This window comes from Callorhinus ursinus, unplaced genomic scaffold, assembly GCF_003265705.2.
Source record: "Callorhinus ursinus isolate GAN/ISIS: 27379988/994484 unplaced genomic scaffold, GSC_fseal_2.0 scaffold68, whole genome shotgun sequence".
Taxonomy (NCBI): Eukaryota; Metazoa; Chordata; class Mammalia; order Carnivora; family Otariidae; genus Callorhinus; species Callorhinus ursinus.
Genome location: NW_027397130.1, coordinates 6392865 through 6420816, shown reverse-complemented (window position 1 = coordinate 6420816; position 27952 = coordinate 6392865). Strand labels below are relative to the sequence as shown.

The 27952-nt window shown below is 61.2% G+C and overlaps 2 protein-coding genes across 4 annotated transcripts; both read right to left on the bottom strand.

The window, feature by feature from the left end:
• Window positions 1-41: 41 nt before the first annotated feature.
• Window positions 42-16649, bottom strand: GRIN2C (glutamate ionotropic receptor NMDA type subunit 2C). Its single transcript, XM_025859933.2, has 13 exons — window positions 16461-16649; window positions 11279-11692; window positions 8654-9252; window positions 8213-8327; window positions 7079-7290; window positions 6758-6923; window positions 6264-6417; window positions 4796-4921; window positions 4296-4525; window positions 3784-3944; window positions 3065-3252; window positions 1925-2157; window positions 42-1513 (listed from the first exon to the last, which is right to left on the bottom strand). Exons 1-13 carry the CDS (start codon window positions 16521-16523, stop codon window positions 434-436), a joined length of 3741 nt encoding a protein of 1246 aa, XP_025715718.2. The 5' UTR covers window positions 16524-16649; the 3' UTR covers window positions 42-433.
• A 971-nt stretch (window positions 16650-17620) lies between these two features.
• FDXR (ferredoxin reductase) lies at window positions 17621-27737 on the bottom strand. Of its 3 annotated transcripts, XM_025860009.2 has the most exons (13): window positions 27555-27737; window positions 26851-26969; window positions 26695-26766; window positions 21903-21998; window positions 21572-21694; window positions 21278-21391; window positions 20822-20923; window positions 19940-20047; window positions 19600-19684; window positions 19264-19463; window positions 19011-19182; window positions 18190-18360; window positions 17789-18058 (listed from the first exon to the last, which is right to left on the bottom strand). In XM_025860009.2, exons 1-13 carry the CDS (start codon window positions 27697-27699, stop codon window positions 17928-17930), a joined length of 1638 nt encoding a protein of 545 aa, XP_025715794.1. In that variant the 5' UTR covers window positions 27700-27737; the 3' UTR covers window positions 17789-17927. The 3 variants fall into 3 exon arrangements, with proteins under 3 accessions (XP_073742102.1, XP_025715794.1, XP_025715792.1); XM_073886001.1 differs by lacking the exon at window positions 26851-26969 and having other exon boundaries at window positions 17621-18058; window positions 18177-18360; window positions 26695-26792; window positions 27555-27736; XM_025860007.2 differs by lacking the exon at window positions 26851-26969 and having other exon boundaries at window positions 26695-26792; window positions 27555-27735.
• Between the last annotated feature and the right edge of the window lie 215 nt (window positions 27738-27952).

Here is a 27952-nt window from a genome sequence, read left to right as displayed (position 1 = left end):
CAGGGATGCAGAATGAGGCAGCCAGGACCAGTGGGTTGTAAAAGATTTGTTTAATGCCCCAGATGCTCTGAGAAGAGACTCCAGACAGGCAGAGTAAGGAGTGGGACCGCCCTGCCCTCAGCCCAAGTTCCAGCCTCCATGCTCCCACGCCAGGCGCCCAGCAGTCATGACTAAGAACTAGCTAACGGCGGGGCAGGGAGACCCCACTGCTCCCGGTGACTCAGGAACAGGTGGGAAGGGTTTGCATAAGAGCCCACACCAGGACTTGAGACTGCCAAGGTCACCAAACTGACCATAGAGGACATCTGTCACTGGGGGCCCACAGCCAGGATTTCAAGGCAGAAGCCAGAAAAGTGCAAGTCACCTGCCCCCACCAGCCCTGACAGTGCCAGGCAGAGAATCCAGCTGACCATGAACCAGAGTCTCTGACCCCTCACACTTCTGACTCCAAGCTGGAGATCCGCCTCCAGGTACAAGGTCCAGGGAAGCCGTGTGTCCCACAGGCCACCCTGCTGACCTCTTCCAGCCCCGCACTGTCCCTGTAGCCTGTGCTCAGCCCCAGGGTCCTGCCCCTGTGCCCTGGAGGCCCCCAGGCCCCAGTGAACCAGGGGCCGTGGCTGGCACAGGGGGGTAGAGGGGGGCAGATAGCCCCCCAGCAAAGCGGCAAGTGGGCGTGGGCGTGCAGGCAGGCGGGCTGTCTGTGCGGCCAGGCGGGGACCCTCGCCCACACGCCCTCCTGGCAGGCCTCCCAGTAGGACGGCAGCCGCATCAACGGCGCCTGCGCCGAGCGCCCGCAGGCCGGGCGGCCACACCCCGCGGGCAGCGACCTGGGCCGGGCGAAGGCCTCGGCCACAGAGCTGGGCAGGGAAGCGTGGCGCGGGCTTGGGCCCCGGGCCCAGGCCGCGCGCAGCAGGGCCTCCCGCCGAGCCAGCTGCTCCGGCCCGAGTAGCGGCAGGTCCTCCGGCTCCGGGGGCTCTGGGAAGAGCGGGAGGAAGGGGCGCCCCGACCGGTCGGCTCGAGGGAAGGAGCTGTAGTGGCAGCGCTCGGGCGACAGGGGGCACTCTGGGAGCGCGCGCCGCTCGGAGGCCCGGAGGTGCCACCCGCCGGGCCCGGCCCGCACCTGCCGCCCCGCCTCCCGAGCCGACCAGCCCGACACTCGGGAGACGTCGGGCAGCGACGGCCTGGGCGTCGGGGGGCGGCCCGGGGGCTGCGGGGCCCTGCGCCCCGGCGCGGCGCGGCCCCCGCCTGGCGGTCCCCAGCCCGTGGGGCTGGGCTCGGGGGACGGGCCGGGGCAGGCGGGCGGCGGGGGCGCGCGGCGGCCGCTGCCCCAGCTCTCGATGGTGCGCGCGGCGCGGTCCAGGGAGCTGCTCACGCCCGCGGTGGTCACCATGTCGCGTGCGGCCTGCAGCATCTTGAGCACGTTGGCCTGGGCCGAGCCAGCGGTCAGGTCCGGGCTGGGTGGCCGCACGGGGCTGGCCAGGCTCTGCACCCCGCTGAAGCAGCTGTAGATGCCCTGGGCAGCCGGGAGGAGACAGCCATGAGCCGCCAGCTCGTCTCAGGGACCGCCCACCTCCCGGTCCAAGCACCAACCCAGGCGTCCCCAGCTCCTAGGAAGCAACTAGCATTTGTTAAGCGCCTCCTTAACCGAGAGCGCAATTCCCCGGGCGGAGTCTGAGGCCCAAGAGGTTCTCTTCCTAAAGGCACACAGCTTGTCAATAGCAGTGAGGGTTTGGACCCGGGTCAGCCTGGCTCAGAGATACTGCCCCGCCTGCTGCAGAAGGGCTCTGCTTCTCATCATCTGCTGTGTGATGCGGGCAGACCCTCAGTTTTTACATCTGTGAATGGGGCCATGGCCAGCTCTGACTTAATCTGGGTTGGTGCCCCTAAAGCTGGGGCCTGCCTGGGGTGGGGTGGTCCCACCCACCCTGCTGAAGGCCAGCAGGAAGTCCAGCCGAGACGTGTTGGGCACGGAGTGGCGCAGTTTCCAGTAGACCAGGTGCTCCCAGGCAAAGACCAGCAGGGCCAGCCCCATGGCCACGAGCAGCATGTAGAAGACACCAGCCATGTTGTCGATGTCCAGCTTGCTGCTCATCACCTCGTTCTTCTCATTCTGGCAGATCCCTGAGAGCCACACCGTCTCCAGCTTCTGTGTCTCCCCTGGCAAGGGTTGGGACGGGGTTGGGGGGACGACTGGCTCAGGAAAGACCCTCCCAATGCTCACCCAAACCTGGAGCAAGGAGGGGTCTGGAGCCAGGGTGCCACCCCCTTGCAGGACCACAGAGGGATCTAGCCCAGCGGGGGCAGGATTGGGGGGTAGGGGGTGTCAATGAGCAGGAAGAAAGGAAAGCAGAGTGGGGGACTGGGGTAGGCGAGGCCAGCCTTTGACGTGCCCACACCCCACATGCCCAGGAGAAGCTTGCTGGCTGGGTTGATGTTATCATTCACATCGGGGCCAAACTTATGGGGCATCTCCATGCCGGGCACGGAGCTGGGCACACAGAGACAAAAGGCCTAGGCCCCCGAGGACACCACAGCACCTTCATTGCTATCATTCTCATTCTGTGGTACTGATGGAAAATCACAGTTTTATCTTACTGCGCTGAAGCCTCTGGGTTTGGGAGCAGGTTCAGCTGGACTGCTTACACATGTGAGCCGCTGGTACCAAGGCAAGCCTGGGCCCCTGGCTCTGGGACTGGGCAGGCCCTTGGCACTACCCTAGGTGATCTCAAGATGGAAGTGGTTGGGACAGGGGTCTAGAGAAAAAAGAGAGGATCTGAGCCTCCCCCCAAGCCCCACCGTGTGGCCTGAGCTTCCTCCTGTCTTCCTGCCCTTCAGGGACTCCCGTGTAGTCCTGGCAAGCTCACCTCTTCCCCAGGTCTTCATGCTGTCCCTCCAAATACCCCCACCCATGGGCCCAGCTCTCACTCCCAGAGACCTCGTCCTGCCCATGGGCCCTGGGACTCAGAGAACAGTAATAGAGATGCTGACCAGCCATCAGGCAGCTGTCCCCACCTCAGCTTCCATGGCCCGCCCTGGGCCTCCAGCCCCCAGCAGCAGCACCCACCGTCCCCCAGGAACTGCAGGAGTGCCAAGTCTATGGCCCGCTTCCAGTGGGAGTCCTTCTGCATGGCGATGCCATAGCCAGTGGTGGCAAAGACCTTGCCAGAGCCAATGGTGACCAGCTTGCAGCCCTCGTCCTTGCCCGCCATGTAGTTGAGGACAGCAGCATCATAGATGAAGGCGTCCAGCTTCCTGGGGACAGGCCAGGGGTCATGTGAGGTGGGGACACCAAATCTGGGGCCTGACAGGGATCTGGGCCATATGAGCCTGCTGAGCACTGACCAGGAGGGAGGGGTGGGCAGAGCCTTCTCTGGTTCTCCTGGGTCCCGGATACAGAGAAGAGCCCTTTGTAGCTCGGGGACCCCACCTACCCTCGTCTCAGAGAGACCAGGGAACTCTCCACCCCCAGAGGACGCACCCTCTCTGCCCAGCCCCTCCATGCCCCTAGGACCCTAAGAAGGTCACAACCACCACCTCAGGCCAAGGCTGAACCCTGGTCAAGACCTCAGCGGCATCTCTGGGCCATACGGTGGGCATCTAGTTTTGCTTGAAAGTTTACTCTGTCCCAAGACCTCCTTACCCCCTTCCCCAGGAGTCCTACAGGACATCCCAGGCTCAATGTCCCCACCTTGCATCTCTCAGGAAGGGCCAGAGGTGAGGCTGGTCATCAGGGAGACATGTGGGTAGAGAAGTCAGAGGGTAGGTGCAGAGCTGAGGACCCACCCCATCTTGAGGCTGGTGAGCGCATCTTCCACCGAGCGCTGGTTGAACTTGACCATGTGGGTGTGCATGTCTCGGTAGTTGCTGCGGATGTTGCGCTCTGTGCTGCCATTGGGCACCGTGCCAAAGCGGAAGGGTGGGTACTGATCTTGAGGTCGCTGAAACTGTGGGCAGAGGACAGGCGCCATTCATCACCCTCCGTCCAGCCTTGCAGGCACCAACACTCCCCGAGCCCGTCCCCTGGGCCCAGGGCACAGGACCCCGAGAGACTGTCCAGGCCACTCCTGTGTTTTGCAAATGGTGACATTGAAGCCAGGTCAGGAAGAGACTTCTCCAAGGCCACTCAGTTGGTGGACCTGAGCCCTCCGCCCCCTCACCCCAGGTCCCAGCCTCTCCTCACCAGGCTCCCCAGCTCCTTCCTGCTCCCTGCTCCATTCCAAATTCCCCTCCTGGGTCCCACAGGCCTGCCCTTGCTCTTGGCACCCCCTGCCCTCTGCTGGCTGCGGCCCCAGGACCTTCTTATCACTGAGGCCAGACACAGTGTCGATGTACTGCTCCTGGATCATGAAGGCGGCCAGGTTAGCGGTGTAGCTGGCGAGGAAGATGACAGCAAAGAAGGCCCAGACTAGGACCATGATCTTGCTGGTGGTGCCTCGGGGGTTCTCAATGGGCACCGAGTTGTTGAAGACCAGCGCCCACAGCAGCCACACAGACTTGCCGATGGTGAAGGATGGGCCCCCAGACTCTGGGAGTGAGAGGGTGGGCACAGAGGGGACCCAGTTCTTCACTCTGTCCTGGGTGGGGCCCCATCCCCAGCCATCCCCACTCCAGGGCAAGCCAGCCCACCTTGTTTCTCTCTCTCCCTCTCATGTATCTGATTGGCCCCTGCTGGTTGTCCTCAAGCCAGAGACCTCCCCCAGGATCCAGCCTTCTCTGCAGGGTCCCTGCGGCCCTGAGCCCCACCCCACCCCCCACTCCCCATGCTCCCTCCTCCCAGGCCCAGCTGAGAGCTTACTCTTGCCACTGGTGAGGTTCTGGTTGTAGCTGACAGGGCTGAAGTACTCAAACATGAAGACCGTGATGGCCACCACAGTGAGACACATGACAAACATCATCACCCACACCGAAGGGCTGTAGGGCTCTGGGAACAGAGGGAGGCAGCTCAGAAGCCTCACTACCGTCCCTCCCACCCACAGCCCAGAGTACTGGGTGCAGGCAGGGGCATCCACTTGGTCAGGGTGGGGCCCATCAGGCCGGAGGACTGAGCCAAGGGGTCTCTCACTCTCAGAGCAGCAGAGCCCCAGGAGAGAACCCCCACCCCCACCCCCCAGGGAGGTCAGGCTCTCCAGCATTCTCGGTTACCCTGCCCCCTCTGCCCTGGGACAAGATCCCACCACCCCACCCCAGGAAACTTCCCTTTGGCTGCACATCTCCCCTGGATCCCTGTCGCACCCGCAACTTTCTTTCACAGAGAGAGATTTTACGCCCTTTGTGCTCTCCCCTCAGTGCCCCATCCCCAGCCTGCAAGGCCTGCAACCTACGCCATCTCCCATCCTCCCCCTCCTCCTCCTGGCCTGGCCAGATTCCACAAAGCCACGGCAGCTTGCCCAAGGCATTTTCTCCTTCCCTCTCCTCCCTCCCCTGCCAGCACTGCGAACCACACTCCTGTTCTGCCTGGAATCAGGGTCTCTGAGATCAAGTCTCACTCTTGATCGTACTGACAGGGCCCGGGAGCCCCAGGAGCTGGGGAGACCAACTAAGCTGCTCTGACCAGTCTGCCCAATGGTTTCAGTCTCCCTGAGCAAGGAGGCATCACCGCAGGAAGCACAGGTCCCCTGATGCAATGCCCGTCCTGCAGGGTGGGGGTCTGTTGCCTTCTACGCGTGGCTGAGGAACCCTGCTCAGAGAGGTTTGGTGACTTGCTCAAGGCCACACAGCAGGAAGAGGATTCTCTCCTCTGCTCCTGGCTGAGGCTGGCCTGTCCTCATGGCTCTCTGTAAACCTCACACTGCAAGTCCCACTGACCTCCTGACAGGGCGCTTGGTGACACCCAGGACTATGGCCATATCCCCAGCAGCTAGCGTGAGGCTTGGCGCAAAGGGACGGCCCCACGAACACTGAATTCCCATCAGGTCACAAGCTGGCGTCACGTCCCACTCTCTGGGTCAGCTCCTCCAACTCCCTGGGAAGCTTCCCCCCTAGCGGGTCCTAGCCCACCAGGCACCTCCTAAAGTCAGCCTGCCTTCCCAGCTTTCCTGCCCCCACATGGCCCCTCCACCCTCCTCACCCAACACCCGGGCTCAGAATGGAACCTGGGCTTCACCTCTTCTCTCTCCGTCCTACTCTGCTGCAGCTCAGGCCTCCGGCCAACCTCCAAGGCCCCTGCGGCTGCCGGGCTGGCCCTCTGAGGCCCACCGCAAACTCCCTGTTTCCGAGCATGCTCCTCAGACCCTGGAGCCCTCCCTGCCCACCCCGAGCCGCACCCAGGAAGGCCGATGGGGAGACGGTGCCGTTGCTGCGTGCCACCATCACGCTGATGCCCGTCTCCACGAAGGGCACAGAGAAGTCCACAATCTCGGAGCGCTCCTCGTTGATGGTGAGGGAGCCGATGGCCATGTCTGCCCGCTTGTAGTAGACCTGGGGCCACGGGGGCCAGGCCTGGGTTGGAGGAGGCATCCCACCGGCTGGAGCACCCACCCCAGCCGCTCCCCGGCCACCCTTCTGGCACCCCCCGGCCTGAGTCGGCTGTTCCTCTCTGGGGTCCTTAGAGCTCCATTGTAGTCCTGACCAGCCCAGGGAGCATTACTGGTGACAGCCCATCTTCCCGGACGGCTGGAAGAGCCTCAGGAGCTGGGCCCAGGCCCCGCCCTGACTGACCCCAGCACAGGAACATCGAGGGGTGGTGGGCAATGTGTGGGGCCTGGGGTGGCCAGCGGGCAGGGGGATGGGCTCAGGTGGACCTTGGGGGCAGGCCTACCTCCCCAATCATGCCGTTCCACACGCCCCGAACCCTCTTGCCATGCTTGCCATTGGTCACCAGGTACAGGTCATAGGAGAACTTGACCACCTTGGCCAGCTTCTTGAGGATGTCAATGCAGAAGCCCTTACAGCAAAGCTTGGTGTAGGGGGCTGTGTCACCGCTGCTGCCACCAAGAGACCACCAGAAGTCAGAGCCGGCAGCTTCTCCCCGTTTAGCAGGTGGCCCCCACCCCCCCCCACCCAAGCACAGGCCACACCCGCCTGCCATTGAGTGGCAGCACACGGCTCACACGGGGCCTCCCCATGTGTTCTCGCGGACCTGAAGGTGTGGTTGTTCTGCCTGCGGCAAGGCACGGTGTTGGGCACACAGCCGCCCGTGCCAGGGTCGGGGCTCTCCACGATGACAAAGGGCCGCTCTTCGAGCGTGGCCACCGTCACGTGCCGACTGTCCATAACAGGCTGGAGAGACGCACCATAGCGAGGCCACACCGGGTACTTCATGTGGAGGATGCCGTGGTCCCAGCGCCCCACCTGCAGAGGGTGACCAGCTTCAGCCAGGGACCTCCAGCCCAAGTCCCCCCACCCTCTAGGTGGGGCCTCCGGTGGGGCCTGCCAGGCCCAAGAATCCCCCTCCCTAACGTAGGGACACCTGGGGCAGGAGCATTTGGGGAGCTGCAGAGTCGGGGCAAGGGCCTGGGCATGGACCAGAAGGGAGGGCTCCCTGCAGCCCCCTCCCAGCCTCTGGTCCCTGCACTTCACTGATCTAGCCTCCAAACTGCTGCTGGCCCACCGCATCGTCCTCGAGCCCAGACCTGAGCCTGTCTCACCACACTCCCCACCCCACCCCCACCCCGACCTCAGTATAAGGTTCTTCACCCAGTACTCAAGGCCTTCCCCACTCAGGTCCACCTTACCCCTCCTCAGCCTCCACACCCCAAACACATCACTTAAAAATGCCTCAAACCCTCTGCCCCTCTGTCTAAACCAGGCTAGTATCCCTTCCTGATGGGCTCCTACCTCCACAGTGCAGCCCAAATGTCCCAACTTCTGTGAATCCTTCCCCAGTTCCCTCCTTTGAAGACAGAACTGATTTCCTGCCCTTCTCTGTGTCCCCATGATGCTTTGCACGTATCTCTCCTCAAACACTGAGCTCCCCAAATTCTATATGTTTACATGTCCGTCTGGCCAGCATAGCTGTGGGTGAGTCCCCCAGGAGCAGGACTCTGTGAGGAGTGTTTGACAAGTTCTATCGTGGTGGGAGGCTAGGGTGTCATGGGAGCCCTGAGCCGAGGTGCCTCACCCACCCTGGTGCAGTGCAGATGCTTCAGCTGAGACCTGAAGGATGAGGGGCTGGATGAAGGACAGAAGGGACCCTCTGCTCAGCTGTGGGACAAGAGGGGCTGGGGACAAAATGAGAGGATACAGAGGAACCCTGGGCTCACCCCCTTCTCACCATCTCCCAGAGGCGGTGACGGTTGAGGGCGATCACAACCATGGTGGGCTGGACCAGGTACCCACCAGGGCTGAAGGAGAAGTCTCGGCCCTCCCAGGTGACATTCAGTAGGTGCCTGCGGTGGGGGAGAGAAACCAGGGTGTCCCCCAGCCCTGCCCAGGACCAGAGGCCCCCACCCCCACCTTCTACCTCACCCCCATCACCACCACCAGGTAGCCCTGACTGTTCTCCTTCCCTGTATTGACACACCCCCTCCACAATCCTCAACACACCTTCACACCTGCTTTTTTTTTCAGTTGAGGAGCCCAAGCTCAGAGAGGTGAGGTAACTTGGCCCCAGGCACACAGCTGGTGGGAGGTGTGGCCAGCGAGCCCAAGCTCACTGCAGCCCAGGTCCGTTAAAGCGCCCTGCCCCCCTCCCATGCCCTGGGCAGGAGCCCACCTGTAGAAGGCCTCCCGGGCAGGGCTGGCAGGCCTGGGGTGGCCACGGCAGTCCCCAGCCGGGGAGGGCAGGGCACCATGCTGCCGCTGGTAGCCGTGGGCGCCCAGGGCCAGGATGGCCACGCCGTCGCGGACCTTCTGGCGGAGGCTGAGGCGCCAGCTCTCGGTGACGACGCTGATGAGGCCCACGGGGAAGGTGGCGGGGGGCGCGTCGGTGCTGCCCAGCGCCAGGCTGGGCACCAGCCACACGTGTCCGGGCCCCACCAGACCGGCCTGCGCCGCCTCGGCGAAGAGCACCTCGGCCTCCTCGCGCGAGCAGTAGGCCACCAGCACCGGGGCGTCGACCTGGCGCAGCAGGCGCTGGATGTGCGCGCGCTGCCCGCCGGGGCCCAGCTCCAGCGTGAGCACGTCCAGCAGCCGCCAGCTCAGGTAGCTGGCGTCGGCGACGGCGCGCACCCCGTCCAGGAAGAGCGCGTGCCCCGGGTGCAGGCTGGTGATCACGGCGAACGCGCTCCAGTCGTACTCCTCCAGCACCTTGAACAGCACCTGCAGCTGCTGCTCCAGGGACACGCCCAGCTGCAGGAAGGCGGAGCCCGGCTCCTGGGGGCGGGGCGGGGGCAGGGCCTGAGTCGGGGCGGGGGCGGCGCGCCCCGCCCCAACTTCTGCTCCCTCCCGCAGTCCCCTGACGAAGATGCCGCCCGCCCCGCGAGCCCCTGTGCCGCAACACCTGCCTCCCGCCCCGACGTGGTTCCTAACCCCTGCTGCCCATTGGAATCACCTGGAGGGCTTTTAAAACTACTCAAGCGGACGAGCAACGCTGGATCAAAAACTAGCAGCATCAGCTGCCCCCGCGGAGCTTGCTGGAAATGCACATTCTCAGGCGCATCGCACACCTCTTGGATCAGAACCTGAGGATGGCGCCCATGAATCTGTATTTTAACAAGCTCTTCAGGTAATTCTTGAGCCCCCCAGTTTGGGAAGCGCTGCCTCAGACCAACTGACTCAGAATCTCAGAGATGGGACCCTGGGCGTCTGTATTTTTCTAAAGCCCTGTTAAGGTAGAGAACCACCATGCTGAGGGTTACTGTCGGGCCCAAAGATAACAGGGAAAACAGCATCCTCCACGGAGCCCTGGCGAGGAGAAATTTCCTCCTCTCCACCGCCTCCACATCCCAAATGCGGAGGGCACTGCCTGCTGGCGCCTGGGCTAGCACAATCCCCTCCTAACTGTGGGCTCCCTGCTGCCCCTGCAGGCCCCCAAGATTTCACCACACTGCGACTGTCCCAGTCTTTTTTAAAAACGAATCCGGGACAACCCTAAAGGACAAGTAACCCAGTTCCTTCAACAAACAAATTGCAAGAAAAAGAAAAAGAGAGATAGAGCAGGATCCTAGAGATTGAGGCTCAGAACCTACAGCAGCCAATCACTATGTGGAAACCTGATTTGTTTCTTGATCAAGCAAACACATTTAAAAATATGCATTTATGACGTTTATGAAACAATGGGGAAATTTGAATACTGCCTGGATATTTGATGATGTTAAGGAATTGTGTTTTTTAGATGTGATAATGGATGGTGGTTTTGTTTTGAAGCCCTTATCTATTAGAGATATATAGAGCAGTATTTCTGGATGGGACAATAGGTCTTTGCCTCAAAATGACACAGAAGAGGGGGAAGTGGGTGGATGTAAGGATGGGGTGGTGTTGGCTGGGGGTGGATGGTTCATGGGGTCGTTGTACTCTTCTACTTCTACGTATGCTCAAATTTCTCCACAATAAAAAATAATCATAAAAGAAAGGCAAACCAGATCGGTCTCTCCCCTCAACACTTTCTTGTGCCCCCCAATTACTTAGGATAAAACCCAAATATCTTCCTATGTGCTCAGGACCTCACCTTCCTCTCCAGCCTTCTCTCAAGAACTCCTGGCTCCTTCCACCTGGCTGCCTTCACACCACCTGATGCCTCTGGCTGGAATACTGTCCCCGCTCCCCCCACCCCGCCACACACACAACTTGCCAACTCTCCCTCATCCTCCAGATCTTCGATATGATTTCTTAAGAGACCTTCTCTGACCAACACCCTATGCAAATGGGGGCCTTCTTAGACCCTCCTGGCATCCTGTGTTTTTCCTTCAGAATGCTTGTCCCAGCTGAGACTGCAGACAAATGTGTGTTTAGAACTTTCTCACCACAGGATGCAAACTCTGTGAGGGCATGCCACCCCCATGCCTGGGACAGTGACCTGCCACTGGATGGTCTCCCGGCAGGTTAACTGCATCAGGTTCTCCGCCCAGCCTGGCCCTCTGCCGCTGGGTCTGGAGCTTGACCGAAAAAGGCCAGAGAAACAGGGAGAAGGTGGACCAGGGTTGCCCACCAAAGCCAGAGGTGAGCTTGCCACCCACACCCCCTCATCCAGACACAATGTGAAAGCAGCCCAGAAAGTTTATCTTCTAGAACATGGGAACATCCTTCCCACAGCCTTCTCCCCACCTCGCCCATGTTGCACGCTCAGCCCCTACCTCCCTGCTGGTCCCACCCAATCCCAGCTGCCCAGAACCTAAGTCTGTCCCTGGGCCAGCCTGGCTCCCAGCCCGACGGATGAGAGGACATGAGTTTGGACAGGCACCTTGGGGGTGAGGACCACAGCAGAGCCCCCACTGATGCTGAGAATAGGCACGTGGGTCTGGGAGGAGATGAAGTCCAGGATCTGGGCCACGGCCTCGGTGCCCACGTTGTCCTCAAAGACAATGCCATGGATACGGGCCGCACCTAGGAGCCCGCAGATCTGGGTGAGGAGGCTGCTGGGATTGGTGTTGTTGACCCCCACGGTGAGCGGCTGGATTTCCAGAGGCAGGTCCATGAAGCTCTGGGAGGTGAGACGGGTACGAACTTGGGCCTGTGGTGGCCCCAAGCTGCCAAACACCACGGCCACCGTCACAGCTTGCTCACCCTGGCCCAGGCCCAGCCCTGCCCAGGCGCCGAGGAGTGAGGTGAGCAGCAGGGCCGGCCCCAGGGCGCCACCCATGTCCACCGGAGGGTCCTGCAGAGAGATCAGGATAGGTACAGGGAGGGAGACAGAAGCACAAAGAGAAAAGCTGAGCAACACCCAGGGTCAGAGACACACATCCCGTGGGAAAGAAAAGAGGGAAAAATCTCCCTCCACAAAGAAGGGCAGAGAGGGAGAGACAGCCAGACAGAGATAAAGAGAAAGAGACAGGTTAGCTGAGCGTCGCCAGGGCAGCCTGGAGGGGCAGGGGCTAGAAGAATGTGAGTCCCCATAGGTGCTCATTCCTTCCATTCTGCTGTTGAACAGCATGCTTGGCTGGAAAGGCCAGACCTTTGGAAACGCATCTGTCTGGGTTCTGCCCCGGTAGAAAGGGACGCTGAAAATGCTAGTATGGTGTCAAAGTCCATAGTTTTGAGTCAGACAGACCTGAGTTCAAGTCCCAGCTCTGCCACTTAGCAGCCGTGTGATCCTGGGGGAGTCACTTAGGTTTTCTTGCGATAATCACAGGAACTACCTCGCAGCAGCAAGGAGGTTGCCCACTGCGATCAGCACCCTCATCTTACGGGTGACAGTCCCACATCCAGGGGACGGAGAGTAGCTTGTGACACTCTCTGCCCTGCCTCCATATTCTCCATCCTAAACTGAGCCTAACATCCCCGAGGGCCCTGCTCTGTGTGGCCCTGCCTGGCACAGAGCCCCCCCCCCTCCTGGGCACCAGACGTCCCCACCCTTCCCCTCTGGCCTCAACTAGTAGCAACCATTCCACAGGAGAGTGACACCACCAACTTGGTCAGGGCTCAGGGTCTCCTGAAACCCTGGGGTGTCTTCCACATGAGCTGCTTCCCCAGGCCATCATCGGTGTGCAAGATTTTTCTGACCTAACCCAAGGGCGTGATGTGCGTCCCTGCTAAATAAACATCATTGCTTTGGATCAGAACCAAGAGCCAAGCCAGTGAGTGGTGCCCACTGAGGCAGCGCTCCCTCCCAGCTGCCATCGGCCACTGCTATGCCACCTTCTCCATCTTCATCACATCCCCAGCAAAACTTCTGAACGGGGGAGAGCCAAAGGGTGACCAGGGTGAACCCGGTTTAATTTAGGCTGAGAAGATAGCATTTTTGGCAGGGCCACAGGACTGCAGCTACCACCAATCAGGGACCTCAAGTGACACCTGCAAAGGGCACTGCCGTGCTTGCTCCTCCCTTTCCCAGGCCTTTCTGTGCCCATCTCTGCCCACAGCCCAGGCCCGGTAGGTTCCCTGCCCCCCTGGGCAGCCCCAAGGCTCCCCCATCTCTGCCTCGCAGCGCTGAGCTCCATGTCTGTGCTGCCCAGAACAGCGACCCCCGGTCACAGGTGACTGTGGGCACCGGAAACTGAGGTCCGCGGTCAGTGTCACACAGGCTGGATATGGAAGACTGAGTGGTGTGAGAAAAAGAACGTAAACTATCTCAGGGATATTCTTAATATTGATGACACGTTGAAGTAATATTCTCCATACACTGAGTTAAACAAAATAAACCGCTAGAACCAATTTCACCTGTTTCCCCTTACTTTTTCTAGTGTTGCCACAGAAAATTTACAATGACACCTGCAGCACTCATGTTGCTTCTTTAGGACAACATGACTCTAGATGTAGGACCCAGGCCCTCCCCCAACCCCAGGGGGGCACTACCCCCAGAGACTCCCTCGATGGGAAGGTGTCCTCTGGGATTGGGGTTGAGAAGGACAGGCAGTCGAGGCAGGTGGTGCCTCTCACCCGGAGTGATCACAGAATACCTCTGCAGGGAGGGGTCCCATCAGGGAAGTCTCTCTGTGCTTCCAATAGCCAAGGGCAGATTCAAAGAGATTCAGATCCCAGAGTCTTATCACCACATGACCTCCAGCCTCCCCCACAAGGCAGGAGGGTCATACCCCCAGCCCTGGCCCCCCAACCTCTCCACCTCCCATCCACCTCACTCTCCCCCCACCCATTGATCTGAAATGTTGTTCTGGGCGCTGCATCCCTCCTCACACGACACAGCTGCTCCCTGGTGCCCACAGATGAAGTCCAGACACCTTGGTCCCATGACTAGGGCCCCACACACCTGACACCAACCCATTGTCTCCCCTCCACAGAGCCCACACTCCTGCCAGTCTGTTAGCCAGACAGCCCCTCGCTGTTCTCATCTCCGGGTCTCTGCTCAGTTGTCCCCTTGGGCTGGAATGCCCTCTTCCCACAGCTTCTCTCTTGTCTACACAACAAAATTCCAGAATTTTCAGAGCTCAACCTAAATCCCTCTCCCACTGGGCACCTGCCCTATTTCCCCCAGGCTCTGGACACGGGCAGTGAGAAGATATAGGGTCTGGGTGGGGCTGTAGGCCACCTCCTTCCTCCTGCCGTACCTCCCTCCCTCCCTCCCCGGGGCTGGGAAGCTCCCTGCTGGGCCACTGCCCTGATTGGCAGGTATTTGCCCACTCAGTGATGCCCCTGCCACATACCTGACTTTCTCTTAGGAACCGCACTCTCTCACGGTCTCCCACCTTTCACTAACGGGCTAAGTTAGTGAACACTGGGACCCCATAAAGGCCCAGGGGACCATCGCAATGGTCAATTCTCAGAAACCTTCGGCATCACCTTGAGCTCCCTGAGCACCTGCATGTGTTTATGGCTCTTGCCGCCGCCGAGCCCCCCTCCCCCATTCCCAGGCAAGCTTCCCCCACACGGATGTGCGCACATGCACACTCACACCCCAGACCCTGGTGGCTACCCCCTCTCCCAGGCCAGGAGCTTTGGCCCCAGGAAGGGGCCCCAGCCACCAGCTGCGCTGCTTCGGGGGAGCAGAGGGACCCGAGCTGCTCTTGCCGTATCCACTGCCCTTTGGTAAGCGGCCTCTACTTTGTCGTCGGGTTTCCTTCCTTCCTTGACTTCTGCTGAGCTAAAATCCGAACCCAGGCGTCAGGGGAGAAGACCGCCCCTGCATCTCACTTGCACTGGCGCGGGCACCAAAGTCTCCCTCCACGATGAACTCTCCCCCTCCCCGCTGATTCCGTCCCGGGCCCCCCCCCCCGGGGGGCGCCCCGCCCCCTCCCCTTGGCAGGAATCTCTTACATTCGGGCTGTGAAGTTCGGGGTATTTTTAGGCCGGCGATAAATAATTCATAGGGAACGTGGCATCAGGCTCCCCCCGCGGGAGGACGGGGCGCGAGCGACGAGAGCCACCGTCACCCGCGTCTCAAGGACACTCGCGATGCGGCGGCGGCGGCGGCGGCGGCGGCGGCGGCGGCGACTCCGGGCTCCGGGACCCGTGCCACGCCTCCTGGCGGCCAAACTGGGCACCACATCCGCGCCCCCCGCCGCGCTGCTACAGCCCACCCTCTCCCCGCAGGCGTCCCCGGTTCCTAGGCCCCCCACCCCCACTCCCCGCAAACCCCGCAGGTTGCGGGGTGGGAAGGGAGAGCTCGCCTGGCAGGCCGGACTGTGGGCGGGATACCAGGACTTGGGGCGAACCCAGAAATCTGGTTTCCAATCTACCGGGTCCCCTTCAAGCTCCTATCCAAATTCTTAGTACGACGGAGTTAAGGAGCAGACTTGAAAACGACTGGCGCAGCCAGAAACTAGACGGGCTGCAAGATAGAAGCACATGAGCCTTCCTCGATTTCCCTGTGGCCCTGGGTCGGAGACCGAGCGCGGGCGGTACCACCACGGGAGGGCTGGGGGACCGAGCCAGAAGTCCCGCCCGGTGAGCAGGGCTGGGAACCAGGGTGGTGCCAGTGTCAAGAACCGGGCTGCGATCCCCGCTTCGCTCACCCAGCAGGACCTTCCTTTGGGTCGTGGGGCGCACCCTTGGGAATTTTCTGGCTGCTTGATGCCTTGCCTTCACAAGTCCCTGGCCCTGCCCTCCTAGACCTGGGCACGAAACGCCTTCCGCAGCAGGAGGCTCCGGGCTTCCCTTCCCCGCCGTCGGGGATCCTTGCCGAAGCCCCGGGAGACCTGAGCAACCCGCTGGTGCGACAGCCAGGGCCCAGCGCTCCGGGGCTCACGGTTCCCCCATGGTCCTCCTTCGTCCAGCCTTCCTTTTGCGCCTTTGCGCCCTCGGAGACCGGGGTCCCCACCACCCCGGGAAGCCCGCGCTGATTCCCTGAGGTCAGAGGAGGGAGCGTTACGCCGGGCAGAGGAGCGGAAGAAGGAGAGCTGGGGGTGGGGGATGGGATAAGGATCTGGGGGACTCGCAGCGTGTGAAGGGGCGGGGGTGTCAAGGGAGAGGCGCGCAGAAGGTGCTCGGCAGACCTCCGGGAGGCGGGGGTCCGGGCTCCCGGAGCCACCGACAGCCCCCTTTCGTCCTCTCTGCCCAGGCGCTCTCCAGCCCCCTTCGCGCAGTGGCGGCCCCCGCTCCTGGCCCAGCTCCCCGCCCCAGCGGCTTCCAGCAGCAACAGTTGCGGGGGCCGGCGGCCCAGACTCCCGCGTCCCCGCACCGCCCCCTCCCCCGCGGCGCCGGACGCCCAGCGAAGGAGGAGCTGGAGGGCTCGGCGACCGGGGAGACGAACGTCTCGGGCGCTTCACCCGCGTCCTTCCCTCGCGTCCGCCGCGCGCCTGTCACCTCGGCCTCCCTGCCTCGCCTCCCCTCCGCCCGCCCGGGTCCGAACCCCAGGCCTGGTCCCCGAGGGTCCCGGGTCCCCAGCCGCCCCCTCCTCGGGCTCCCCGGGCCGGCCAGACTGTCCCCGGGAGTCCCGCGTCTGTCTCCGCCGTCCTTGCCCGCGCGGCGCCCGAGCCCAGCCCCAAGTTGGCGGCGAAGTTGGCGTCCCCGGCTCGCCACCCGCCACTCACCGGGGGGAAGGGGCGCTGCACCCGCGCCGAGAGCCCGCGCCGGCCGCCTCCCGCACGCTGCATGTCCCGGAGCCTCGGCCCCGCGCGCTGGCGCGCTCCGTCCTAGCACGGCGGGCACCGGAGCCCGGGAAACGCGGGGCCCGTGTCGGTCGGTGGCGCGGCCTGGCGGGCTGAGCTGGCCGGGCCCCCGCCCCCGCGCCCCGCGCCCTCCCGGAGTCCGCTCGGCGCCCGGCTCCGTCCCGTGCTGGGCTGCACGCCGCGCCTCTGGCTCCCAGGGCTCGCCAGCCGGCCGTGGCGGAGCGCTCGCCGCCGCCCGCGCGGGCCCGCCCCACCGGGGCCCGCCGCCTCCGCCCCGCCCCGGCCCGCCCCGCCGCCCGCTTCAGGCCCCTCCTTGCCCGCCCGCGCGTGGGACGCCTGGGTCCCTTCTCCCTTCCCCAGGACTGTGTCCCCAGACCTGACACTCGGGGCCAAGTGCTGCCTCGGAGAAAACCGCAGCCGATTTGGAGCCCTGGGTTCGAGCCCACAGCTCACTAGCTGTGTGACCTTGGGCCAGTTAATTCCGAGGGCCCCGGTCTCTGAAGTGAGACCAGCCTCTGGGCCTGGCATAAAAGACGGTGAACACGCCTTGTAAACTGTAGAGCACTACAGAGACGAGGTACTATTTTTAAAAGGCTTGTCCATGTGGCTGGAAACCAAGAGGTGGGAAGGCCTTGGGAGTGGACAGAAAGGGAGGACCCATACCAGATGCTCTCGGCCACAGGATGGCCTGGGGCAACCTGCTGCCCAGACTCCTTACTCCTGCTTTTCTCTTCTTGTTTTGGTTCTACTGAGGGCTAACCAGAAAGGGAACTGGGCCGAAGGGCCAGCAGAGCAGGCAGGCTGGGGTCCCAGGATGCCTGCAGCGTGAGCAGAAGGCAGCCAGGCAGGTCACAGCAGCAGAGCCAAGCCGAAAGAGAAAGAGAGAGAGAGAGAGAGAGAGAGAGAGAGAGAGAGAGAGAGAGAGAGAGAGAGAGAGTTCGAGGCCTGGCTAACCCCCTCAAGCCCCCAAGAGGCCCCTGAGCAGGGAGCTGGCTCTGCAGCGCCACCTGGTGACAGGAGGGGAGCTGTGGCTGGAAGGTGACCCCAGGCCCCAAAAGAAGTCACATATCAACCACTGGCCCTCCATTACAGCTGTTTTATTTCCAGTATATTCCTGACCTGGTGACCCTCCACAGTCTGACAGGAAAGAGGTGGGAGGGAGGAAAGTCAGCCTGCACCTCCACCCATCCCCATCTAAGGTTATCTCTGGCAAGGGCAACCTTCTGCCAGGAGGAAGTGCTCAGAGGCTCCTGGAAAAGAGGCAGCCAAGACCGGGTGCCAGGGCGGGCAGGCGACACAGCTGTGGTGCAGAGTCCCGCTGACTGACCCAGGCCCCTCTCCCGCGCACAGCATGCCTTCTCTCCCTGCCAGCCAGGCTGGGATCTAGGCTCAGCGCCCCAGCAGCCGCAGCATCTCCTGAGGATCCAGCAACTTCTCCCTGGGCTTCCCAGCACCCTTGCCCCGGGACACCTCCTCGGCATCCAGCTTCTCCCAGTCCGAGAAAGAGACAGGTCGGACCCCTGAAGCACAGGAAGATAAGTCACTGCCTCCCACTCCTCTTCCACCCCCAGCCCAGAGCACCCCCTCCCAAACAGCGGAAAGGCCCAGGGCTGCCCACCACACCTCCCAAGAGCTCACACGGGGCCCAGACCTCGGCTGCTGAGCAGGGCCTCGATGGCCGCATAGCCAGGCCTGGGACCAGATGGCAGCAGCCCGGCCTTCAGGTCCTGCAGCAGCATCTGGCCAGTGAGGAAGCTGTCGGTCATGGTTGTGGCAATGACCCCTGTGGGCCCCCGCTTCACCCAGCCGCTGCAGTAGAGGCCTGGCAAGGGACAACACGGGCTCAGGAAAGGGGAGGTGGCTGGATACTTCTGGCAAGCCTGAGCCCCCAGTACACACACACACACACACACACGTGCACACACATCCGCACACCTCAAGTCCTCCCAGCAGCCCTGCCACCTGGGCCCACTGTGGCTCCTGGCCCAGCGCCCTGGAATCTTCTCAACCTGTTTTTACCACGCCACCCCTTCCGCCTCAGTCTCGCTGTGGGCCAGGAGCTCCCTGAGGGTAGGAGATGGGCCTTGCCCCGCCTCCAGTCTCAGCAGGCCCTTCTAAACATGAACGGGATGAATGAGTAGGCAGCCATGTGGGTATTTAATCAGACTGGCAGGTCCCTCAGGACAGGGGCTGTTGTGTGATCTCTAATCCCAGCCCCGAGCACGGGGGCCTAGCCCGGAGCAGGCCTCGGTCAAGTGAATGACGAGGTAAGCAGGCATACGTGGGCATGTCGGCTAGCCGGGGAACTTCCTTCCCAGCTCGAGCCAGGAGGAGGGTGGCTGGGCCCCAGGATGGGGTCCAGGGACAGGGTAGTTTCTTAGTGCGGGTCACTGGCCAAATGAATGAATGGGAGACAGCAGCCTCTCCATCCCCCACGATAGTTTGGTGCCTAGCCTCCCTGCATCCTCTCACCTGGCACATCTATAACCCGGCCTTCCATATTGGGGATGACCCCAAGTTTGGGGTCAAAGGGCACACTGGGGTCGATGGGACGGCTTTTATACCCAACACTGCTCAGTACCAGCCCACAAGGGAGGTCTTCCGTGTCTCCAGTGGGCGCTGCGCGGGCGGCCTCACCAACACCCTGTTGAGGAGAGTGTGGGCAACACCAGGCTGGGGTGGGGAGACTTGAGAAAGGGGTGTCTCTGGGTAACACGAGACTCACCTCCAGTCTGGTGACTGCCAGGCGAATGCCAGCTACCCGTCGCCCATCTGGTGAGGGCAGCACCCGCTGGGGACTTCGGAAGAAGCGGAGGCCCCAGGTGCAGGAGGCCAACGCCTGGCGGGCAGCCTCCTCCACCCCTGGCTTCTCCGTGGCTGTTCGAAGCAGAAGTTCTGTCAGCCGCTTCCTCTGCCGGGGAACCTCTGTCAGCAATGAGAACATTTCAGGCAGGCCTGTCCCTGGATTACAACCCTCTCTCCCAAAGCCCTCCCCCAAGCCCTCTCTGACCTAGACCATCCCCTCCCTAGTGAGCTAGGGGGCCAGGTCAGGGCCCCTCACCCTTGATTCTGTCCTGAAGGCCCAAGAAATCCGCAGGATCCAAAATGGGCCGGGTTCCTGGTAACTGAATCATCTCCCGAAGCTCCTTGGGGGTGGGGGTAGGGGGTAGGGGAGGAGTTCAGGGCCAGAGCACTGTCCACTCCTGCACACACCCCAGAGCCCAGCCCAGATGGGAGATACCACCACCACCTACCACAGAAGGCGCCAGGCCCCCGGGCCCTGCCTGCCTCCCCCTCTCTCCCACCCCAAGGCAGCAGTCATTCTCAGGGGCTCAGTCCTGCCACACCTCGCAAGGGCAGACCATCTATTTGGGACCCTGACCCCCCTCCAGCCCCAGCACCTTAATGGTGAAGGCTACTTGCAGGGGTCCGCGTCGGCCCACTATCCACACCGTCTTCACCCGACTCTGCCTCAGTACCCCCAGGGCAGCCTCTGTGATGTCCGTTTTCTGGCACAAAAGGAGAGCTTGAAGTCATCGGACGCTGACCAGGCAAGGGGACTTTGCATTCAGCGGCGGTTTTCCTACCCTCAGCGGGGAGGTCTGCAGCCTGGAATTGCACCACTGCGCCTCCTGGTGGCCAGATGGAGCACTGCCTCCAATTCTGCAAATAGCTCCAACCAGTAGCAACCCAGGCTCCTGCTCTTTCCTTCAACAAGTGTTTCCTCAGTGTGTAGCAAGAGCCAGGCACTAGGCAAGGGGCATGGGGGTGGGGTGGGGTGTCAACGGTAAGCAAAAGAGACATGGTGCCGGTCCTCACAGAGCTTCTGATCTGGTGGAGACAGTGATACTTGTCAAATATTCATCAACAAGTATAAAGGTTGTAGTGGTGACAACACGCTTTGAAAGAGAAGGAGACAAGTCTATGAGAAGAAGGGAAATGGACCTATTAAGGTGGTACTGGAGGGCTTCCTGGAGGAAGGGACAATTGAGCCAAGAACTAAGATAAACACAGGTTAACTGGCAGGGGGAGTGATATGTACACACTGAATAGTTGTTGTTTTTAGAGGCCCAACCATGTAGCTGGGGTACAGAAAGTGAAGGGAGAACCGGTATGAAGCAAAGCTCAAGGGCTGCCTTCCAGGAGGCCTCTGCCTGGCCCCAGAGGGAAACAGAGGCACTGAGCTCAGCTTGGAAGGTGAGGCCTGAACCCTGCAGGCAGTGGCATCCTCTCCCCGGTGTGACCCCAGCCCCACCCCTACAGCCCCTGACCTGCCCACTCACCTCCAGGTGCTCAGGTGGGGTCAGCAGGATCCGGGCCACATCCAGAGCCACATTCCCTTGCCCCAGGATCACGGCTGTGTCACAGCTCAGGTCTGGCGCCAGCTGGTAGTGAGAGGTCTGGGTAGGGCTCCCCTAGCCTTGGCCCCAGGCAGGCTAATCTCAGCTCATGTCCAGTCACCAGCCGAGCCCCCAGGCTTCCCCACACCTGGAAAGCCCACCCCACCTGAGCCTCAGCTGATGCCTCTCCTCTCCTACTCAGCCCCACCTTCTCCCAGAGGCCTTCCCTGGTTGACCTTCCCCCTCAGGCAGCCGGATGTCTCACATCTCATCTCCCTAGGAGCCTCCCAGTTTCGGACAGTGGCTCCCTCGTCCCCCAGCTGTGGCATCCAAGAGCGGCCCCTGGCCCTGGCTGAGGAGTGGGGAGGAAGAAGCAGCAGGAGTGCTCCCCAAACTCACCTCCCGATTCTCAGGAAGCCCGTTGTACCAGCCCACAAAGGCCCGGGCCGAGAAAACACCGGGCAGCTCCTCGCCGGGAATTTCCAGGGCCTGATGGTCCTCTGCCCCATAGCTCTGAGGAAAGACCCAGAGTGCTTGGCACCGGCTAAGCGCCCGGCAGACCCTGGCAGGCCTCCTTCTGGCTCCTCCTCCCCAGTTGCCACCCCAGGCCCTGCCCAGTGGGTGGGGCCTCTCCCCTACTGCCTTCCACCCTACCTCGGGCTGTTGTCCTGCCCTCCACCCGTCCGCACTCACCAGCACCACGGCATGGTAGGCCGCCCGCAGCTCCGACACAGCCACGTCCCTGCCGACCACGACATTGCCACGGAAGGCACATCGGTCCAAGCGAGCCGTCTGGGTAAAGGTGTTGATGACATTCTGCCAGGCCCCAGAGGGGAAGGGGTTAGGGGTAGGGCACTCCAGGGATCATGCCTGTGCCACCCTCGCCTCACAGTGTCCCCAGGAGGGAACCTGTGCGGCATCCACACAGAGGGCCTGGGGTCATTCCATGGAGCCAGGGAGCCTCCTTTCCCTCCTGACCTTGACCAAAGTCCCCAAACCCCTCCTCCAGCCCAGAGAGACCCACCTTCACCTCGGGGTGGTCAGGCGCCACGCCAAAGCGCACCAGGCCAAAGGGCACCAGCTGCTTCTCGTAGATGTCCACGTGGGCCCGGGGGTGGTGCTGGGGAGAGAGAGCAGCTGGTGGGGCCGAGGGAGTGGCTGGGCTCTATGGGTCTTCCCTTCCCCGACAGGGCAGGAGAGCCTGGCTCAGTGCGCTGAGGACACGAGGAGAAAGAGAGGCCCCCGACTCCCCGTCTGCCTGGAGAGCCAGGCAGCAGGACTGGGGCAGCAGAGTAGCCCAGGCAGCAGAGGCCAGACCTCGGGACTGCCAGCCCCTTGAGACGGCAAGGACTCTGGCACTAAGGAAGGAGGCAGCTCGCCCGCCACTGGAGTCGTACGAGGGGAGCTTCTTCATCTTCTTGGGCCAGGCCTGACACACAGCCCTGCCCTAGAACCCTTTGATAGTTCTAGAAATGCCCAGCCAGTCTGAGGAGCTGACAACTACCCTTTGAAATGCATACTCGCCTTAGCTCTAGTCTCCCAAGTCATCCTGTTGGAAAAGGGACCACCAGGACATGGGGTGGGGGGCACAGCCGGAGCTTCTGGGGGTCAGAGGGAGATGGAAGTGGCTCGCTCTCAGTCTTGGAAAAAATGAGCTCAGTTATATAGGTGGTCCCACCTCGCCTGCCATCTGGGGCACCTAGAGGGCCCTCAGGGAAGGCAAAGGGTTGTGGTTGGGCAGAGAGGTCGGGTCTGGCTCTGCCACCGATCAGCCACATGGCCCTGGCCAGTCCCAAGATCTGCTGGGTCTCAGACTCTTCCTCTGCAAACTGGGACAGATAAGAGCCCCCTCTCCGGGTTGTTGGGAAGCATCCAGAAGGTCAGGACAGTGAGAGACGCAGATTTGGAGTCAAGCAGTTGGGGCTTCGGTCGATGACACTGCCCTGCCTTGCACCCCCATCCTAGGCTCTTGCTGTGATAGTTCCAACTCTGTGGGACCCGGGCCAAATGAGATCCTGCCCTCCAGTTGCCTTCACCCCTACGAAGGCTCACACTCACCTCCTCACCTTTGTCTGAACCTCCTCCTGCCCTCCCCCCACTGCCTGTACCCAAGTCCAGGCCCCCCACGCCCCGTCTGCCCATCCGAGTCTCCTGCTCTCCCCACCCATGCCAGCCACAGGTAGTGCCCGAACCACCTCCTTTACACCCCATGATGCTGCATCCACACAGCAGGGACCAACCCGGGGCATGTTTCTGTGCCACGGGGAATGTTTCTGAGCTTCTCATTAAAGAGCAAGGCCTGAAGCACTTAGTCCAGCACCGGACCCACTGTGGGTGATCAGTCAGAAAGCTGTCCTTTCCTATTATGTCACCGCCTCGCCCCTGAACCTTCCCCAGCTGCCCACCGCTAAGGGGCAAAGTTCAAACTGCTCAGCTTGGCAGTCTGTGCCCCACACAGCCCAGCATTTTGCCTTTATCTTCCATCTTTTCCTGCTACGGATCCGTTCCTCCTGGTCACACTGCCCTGTCCAAGGCCACCTCTGCAATGCTCGGCGTGCTGGCCTGTTTACTGGATCTCTCTCCCGGCCGACCTTGTCTTCAGGGACCCGTTCTTCCCTAACTCAGCTCCCTCCTCTCCCTCCGGCTCTTCCTCCTCAGGCTTCTTTCCTTCTGCCCCCCTCTAATGAAAACACTCTCTGAGGTTCTTCCAGTGTGGGACCCCTCCCACCCCCCTGACACACGTTCCCTTGGGGAAGCTGCATCCACTCTCTGTGACCTCGGATTCCTGTAGACATGCCGATGCTCTACTCTCTCCCCTGCCCGGCTGCCCCCTTCCAAACCTGACAGCCCTGGACGACACTGGAGACTCCTCAAACCCACCTAGATGCAAGTCAACTCCCTCTGCCCCCAAAGCTCTTTCCTTCTGCTCCTGTGTTCCCTCCCAACCCATCCACCCGCAGCCTGAGCCAGAACCAGGGGTTTGTCCCCGACTCCCCTCAACCCTGCCCAGTCACCTATCTTCCCCTCCCCCTCGCCCCCTCAGCAGCTCTCCGTTGCTCTCCTGGCCACCGGCCCTGCCCCACTGTCTGCCCTACAGGCAAGGAGAGCTCCATGGCAAAAACGGGGTGCTTGCCTAAACCCTTCCAGTGAGGCCAACTACACCCAGAGCAGTGGGCAGTACCCCCTGGGGTGTTTGTTACAAATTGTTGATTCCCAGGTTCCAGCCTTGAAGTCAACAGTTTGATTAGGTCTGAGCATGTGAATAACCACCCGAGGACCCTGATGGAAGGAGGGGAGGGCAGTGGATGGCACCACGAGACACTGCTTGCCTCCAAGGCAGTGGCTTCCGAGGTACCCTGGATCTGGGCCCACCTGCCTCCTCCATCAGCTCTCCGCCCTTACCCACAAGCCTTTCTTCCCCAGCTCACTTGTCCCCAGGGGGGCATCCTCTCCTCCTTTCCGGCCTTTGTCCATGTGGCTCTCTGTGCCTGGGACTCTCTTGCCTGTCACCCACCCCTCGTCCACCTGGCAGCTTCTGTCCTCAGACAGCCATGTGGACATCTCTTCCTCCAGGCCGGGCTGGGCGTAGCTCTCTGTACCCCACGCCCCCCTCCCCTGGCTTCTGTGCTTACACTATTCGAGCCTCAGAACCTGGGTAAACCCTCTTCACCTCGACTCCACAACTCCACCCCCCATTAGGCTGTCATGTCCTTGAGCACAGGGGCTACGTCTGTCCTGCTCATATCCACGTTCCTAGGGTCGAGCCTACGCCTGGAACATGTCAGCGTCCAATAAACCACTGCTGAATGGATGGCCTAGCATGGTACTCAAGAGCAGTTCTGACCCGTAAATACAGAGAACAGACTGGTGGGTGTGGGGGGGGGTATGATGGGGGAAGGGGAGTGGGAGGTACAGGCTTCCAGTTATGGAGTGGGTGAATGACAGGGATGAAAGGTACAGAAACAGGGCATATAGCCGATGGTATCGTAAAGGCCACATATGGTGACAGACGGTGGCTACACCTGAGGTGAGACAGAGTAAGGGCCTCACATACAGACTTGTGGAGAATCACTACGTGGAATACCTGAAACTAATGTAACATTGCGTATCAACTATACTTCAATGAAAATACATTTTTTTAAGTTTTATTTATTTAAGTCATCTCTACACCCAGTCTGGGGCTTGACCTCATGACCCCAAGATCAAGAGTCACATGGTCTTCTGACTGAGCCAGCCAGGCGCCCCAAAATAATTTTTTTTAATTTTAAAAAAGAAAAAAAGAAAAAGAGAGCGGCTCTGCCATCAGACCACCTGCACTCGGGTCCTAGCATCTTCCCTGTCCAGGTGGGGACCCTGGGCAACGTCACTCAGCCTCGGTGTCCTTACCTGCGAAGTAAGAGTCATGACACCTGCTTCAAAGGTTGGCATGGGGAGATGAGATGCCGTACAGCGCCCGCTCAGCTAAGTGCCACCGTCCCACATGTGTGGCGCACGTTCCTGTCCCGGGAGCACAGCCAGTAGTTGGAACTCCCGGTGGGCAAGGACTGGCTTGTAACTGGCTCCTGAGTCCATCCCCCAGCGCCTCTCACAAGGAAAGTGCGTGCAAGCGTGTGCCGGCTGAGTGCAGGCCAGGGCCACTGCTCCCACTGGGGGCACTGAGAAGCCTGCCTGGGAGGCCCACTCTCCCCGCTCCCCAAATTTCAGGCTCAGCTAGCAAATGTACCTTACACAAAGCCCTCCAGGATCTCCCCAGACCCCGTGGGATCCCTGGTCTCCATCCCAGGGCCCAGGGCTATTCTACCACAAGGCAGTTTGTCCATGCATGACCTCCCACATGTGGCATGTCCTCTCCAAAGCCCACCTCCTTCAGTGAAGCTCAAATGCATCTTCTCCAGGAAACCCTTTCTGACTGACCTCGCCTAACTCAGCTCATGCTGGTCACATCTCAGTAATTAGCTTTTTCACCTGTGTTGCTTGGAAGGCGTGTTTAGGTCACTTTTCAGCAGGGTGTCCAACTCATGCTGGTCTCTCCGAGACCCTCCCGGCTTTAACATTGAAAGCTCCATGTCCCAGGCAAACTAGGACGATTGATTATCCCACCTTTTCAGTTTCTGCATATATGTGTGTACAGTTAATATGTTCATTCTTTCTCCTTTCTCTCCACAGACACTCCAAGTCCCTCCAAAGCAAGGCCACTGTGTCATGTCTTAGTCAGCCTAGGTCTCCCTCTCCCCCTCCCACCTGCGGTTCGCCCTCCCCCCTCCCTCCCACCCAGATCTGCCCAAGTCTCAAGGGTAACCAACAGCCTTGGGGCCCGGCCCAACAAGGCCAACACTGTAAGCCTTGAGGCTCCGGCCTTGGGGTGGGAGGAATGGGGGACGGAGGGCAGGCTGAAAGAACAACATAGCATGGGGAGGGCTGGAGCATGACAAGGTGGCTACAGGGACAGAAAACCCTGAGAAGAGGGGGTAGCCTCAAGACGTAGGATGTTGAGGACAGAGGAGAGAGAGGAAGGGAAGATGAGGGGCAGGATAAAGTCATCTGCAGGTCTGCATAAACTCCATGAAGGGCTTGGCCAACGTGGCAGAGCAGGCCATCTGCCACTGACCACTTCTCCCATAGCTGAGGACCTCGAGTGGGGAGCCCCAGATGTAGGTGACAAAGCATATAGGGAGTGTCCAGTCTAGATGTGCTGGGAGCCCCTTTCCCATCAGGGATCCAGGAGTGCTTTTAAAACTCAAAGGGGGTGGGGCTTTCCCCCAAGATTGGAGCCGCAGGTGAATCATAGGAGATGGAACCAGGAAAATGTGGCTTACCTTTAGCAGATGTTGGGCAGTATAGAAACCAGCTGGGCCACTGCCCACCACACAGATCTGAGGGGGCTGCTCCTGCGTAGAGAACTGCTGCCGGAAGCCTGGTGGGGGGGGGAGAGAAAAGGGTTGGAAGGTCAGATCAGCACTTCCCAAACCAACATCAGCATCAGGCAGAAGGTGGAGCTTCCCAAGCTTCACCCCTATTTGCACACTCCTCCTCTTTTTCCTCAAAGCTTTGGCGTTTGCAGGATCCCTTACTTTGTCTGAACCCCCAAAGGCTGTGTCTTCATCCAGAGCCCCGCATCGCACCCATGAATTTACTATGCCCACTCAACAATCCCCATCACCCCTGAAGCTGCCCTGCACAGTACTTCATTTTCTTACAGGGTTCCCTACCCACCCAGCTAGACTACCACATCCCTCCAACGGACTCCAAATCATCCCAATCTTGCCCCCGTGGATCTCCCACAATGCCCGACTGTAGCTCTTCTACCCACTCTCTCTCCACAGAACGCTATATTGTCCCTATAGACCCCTGTCTTTCCTTTAGACCCCTGTTCTACCTCAGACTTCGCTCTTGGCTTCCAGACCTTCATATAACCCCCATTCACCCAGTCTCACACCTGTGCACCTCACGGTCTCCCCTTCTCACTTTGTTGACACACATGTGACCGCACAGGCCCCCACCTGCCCCCGTACCCCACGCCAATCTCGTCCGTAGGAGTGGACCCCTCCGGTTTCGCCCCTGGCCCCCTCTCGCCCCTCTCCAGCCCTGCCCCAGCTCCCCTCTGACCCCCACACTTGACGCTCGCAGGCCTCCCGGCGCTGCCATTCAGCCCTACAGGTAGGTGCCCTGCTCCTACTTGGGGTGCTCCCGGCGGGAGGCGGCCGGGTCCGACGCCACGCCGACCAGTGCCACCAGCGCCAGCAACGCGGAGCCATGGCTTGGAAGAGCAACCTGCCAGAGGACAGGATCCCGGAGACGCCCCGCGCTCGCTGCGGGGGCATCCGTGCTCCGCGCGGGCTCCGGCCCCGCCCCCGACCTGCCCCCGCCCCCAAGTCCCGCCTCCCGCGCTCTGGGAGCGCACAGCGTGGAGGCCACGCCTCCATCCCGGAAAGAAGCCCGCCCCCAAAAGACAAGCCGGCCCGCCGATCCACCCCCTATCGCTGAGGGCCCGCCCCCAGGACTTCCGAGCCTTGGTGACTTAATAAATTTCTCCCCAACCCAATCATCTGGAGGCTAGCGTTGAACGAGAGCGAA

What these genes read in the sequence shown, in the direction of transcription:
- GRIN2C (XM_025859933.2), bottom strand. Translation starts at nt 16,523, where the DNA reads ATGCAGCGTGCGGGAGGCGGCCGGCGCGGGCTCTCGGCGCGGGTGCAG. An exon ending in CTGTGGTCCTCACCCCCAAG is followed by an intron (nt 9,253 to 11,278) that starts GTGCCTGTCCAA and finishes CCCCGCCCCCAG; the next exon opens with GAGCCGGGCTCCGCCTTCCT. An exon ending in GGAACGGCATGATTGGGGAG is followed by an intron (nt 6,418 to 6,757) that starts GTAGGCCTGCCC and finishes CCGTGGCCCCAG; the next exon opens with GTCTACTACAAGCGGGCAGA.
- FDXR (XM_073886001.1), bottom strand. Translation starts at nt 27,699, where the DNA reads ATGCCCCCGCAGCGAGCGCGGGGCGTCTCCGGGATCCTGTCCTCTGGC. An exon ending in CCTTCAGGACAGAATCAAGG is followed by an intron (nt 19,464 to 19,599) that starts GTGAGGGGCCCT and finishes CATTGCTGACAG; the next exon opens with AGGTTCCCCGGCAGAGGAAG. An exon ending in CCGGGTTATAGATGTGCCAG is followed by an intron (nt 18,361 to 19,010) that starts GTGAGAGGATGC and finishes GTCCCTTGCCAG; the next exon opens with GCCTCTACTGCAGCGGCTGG.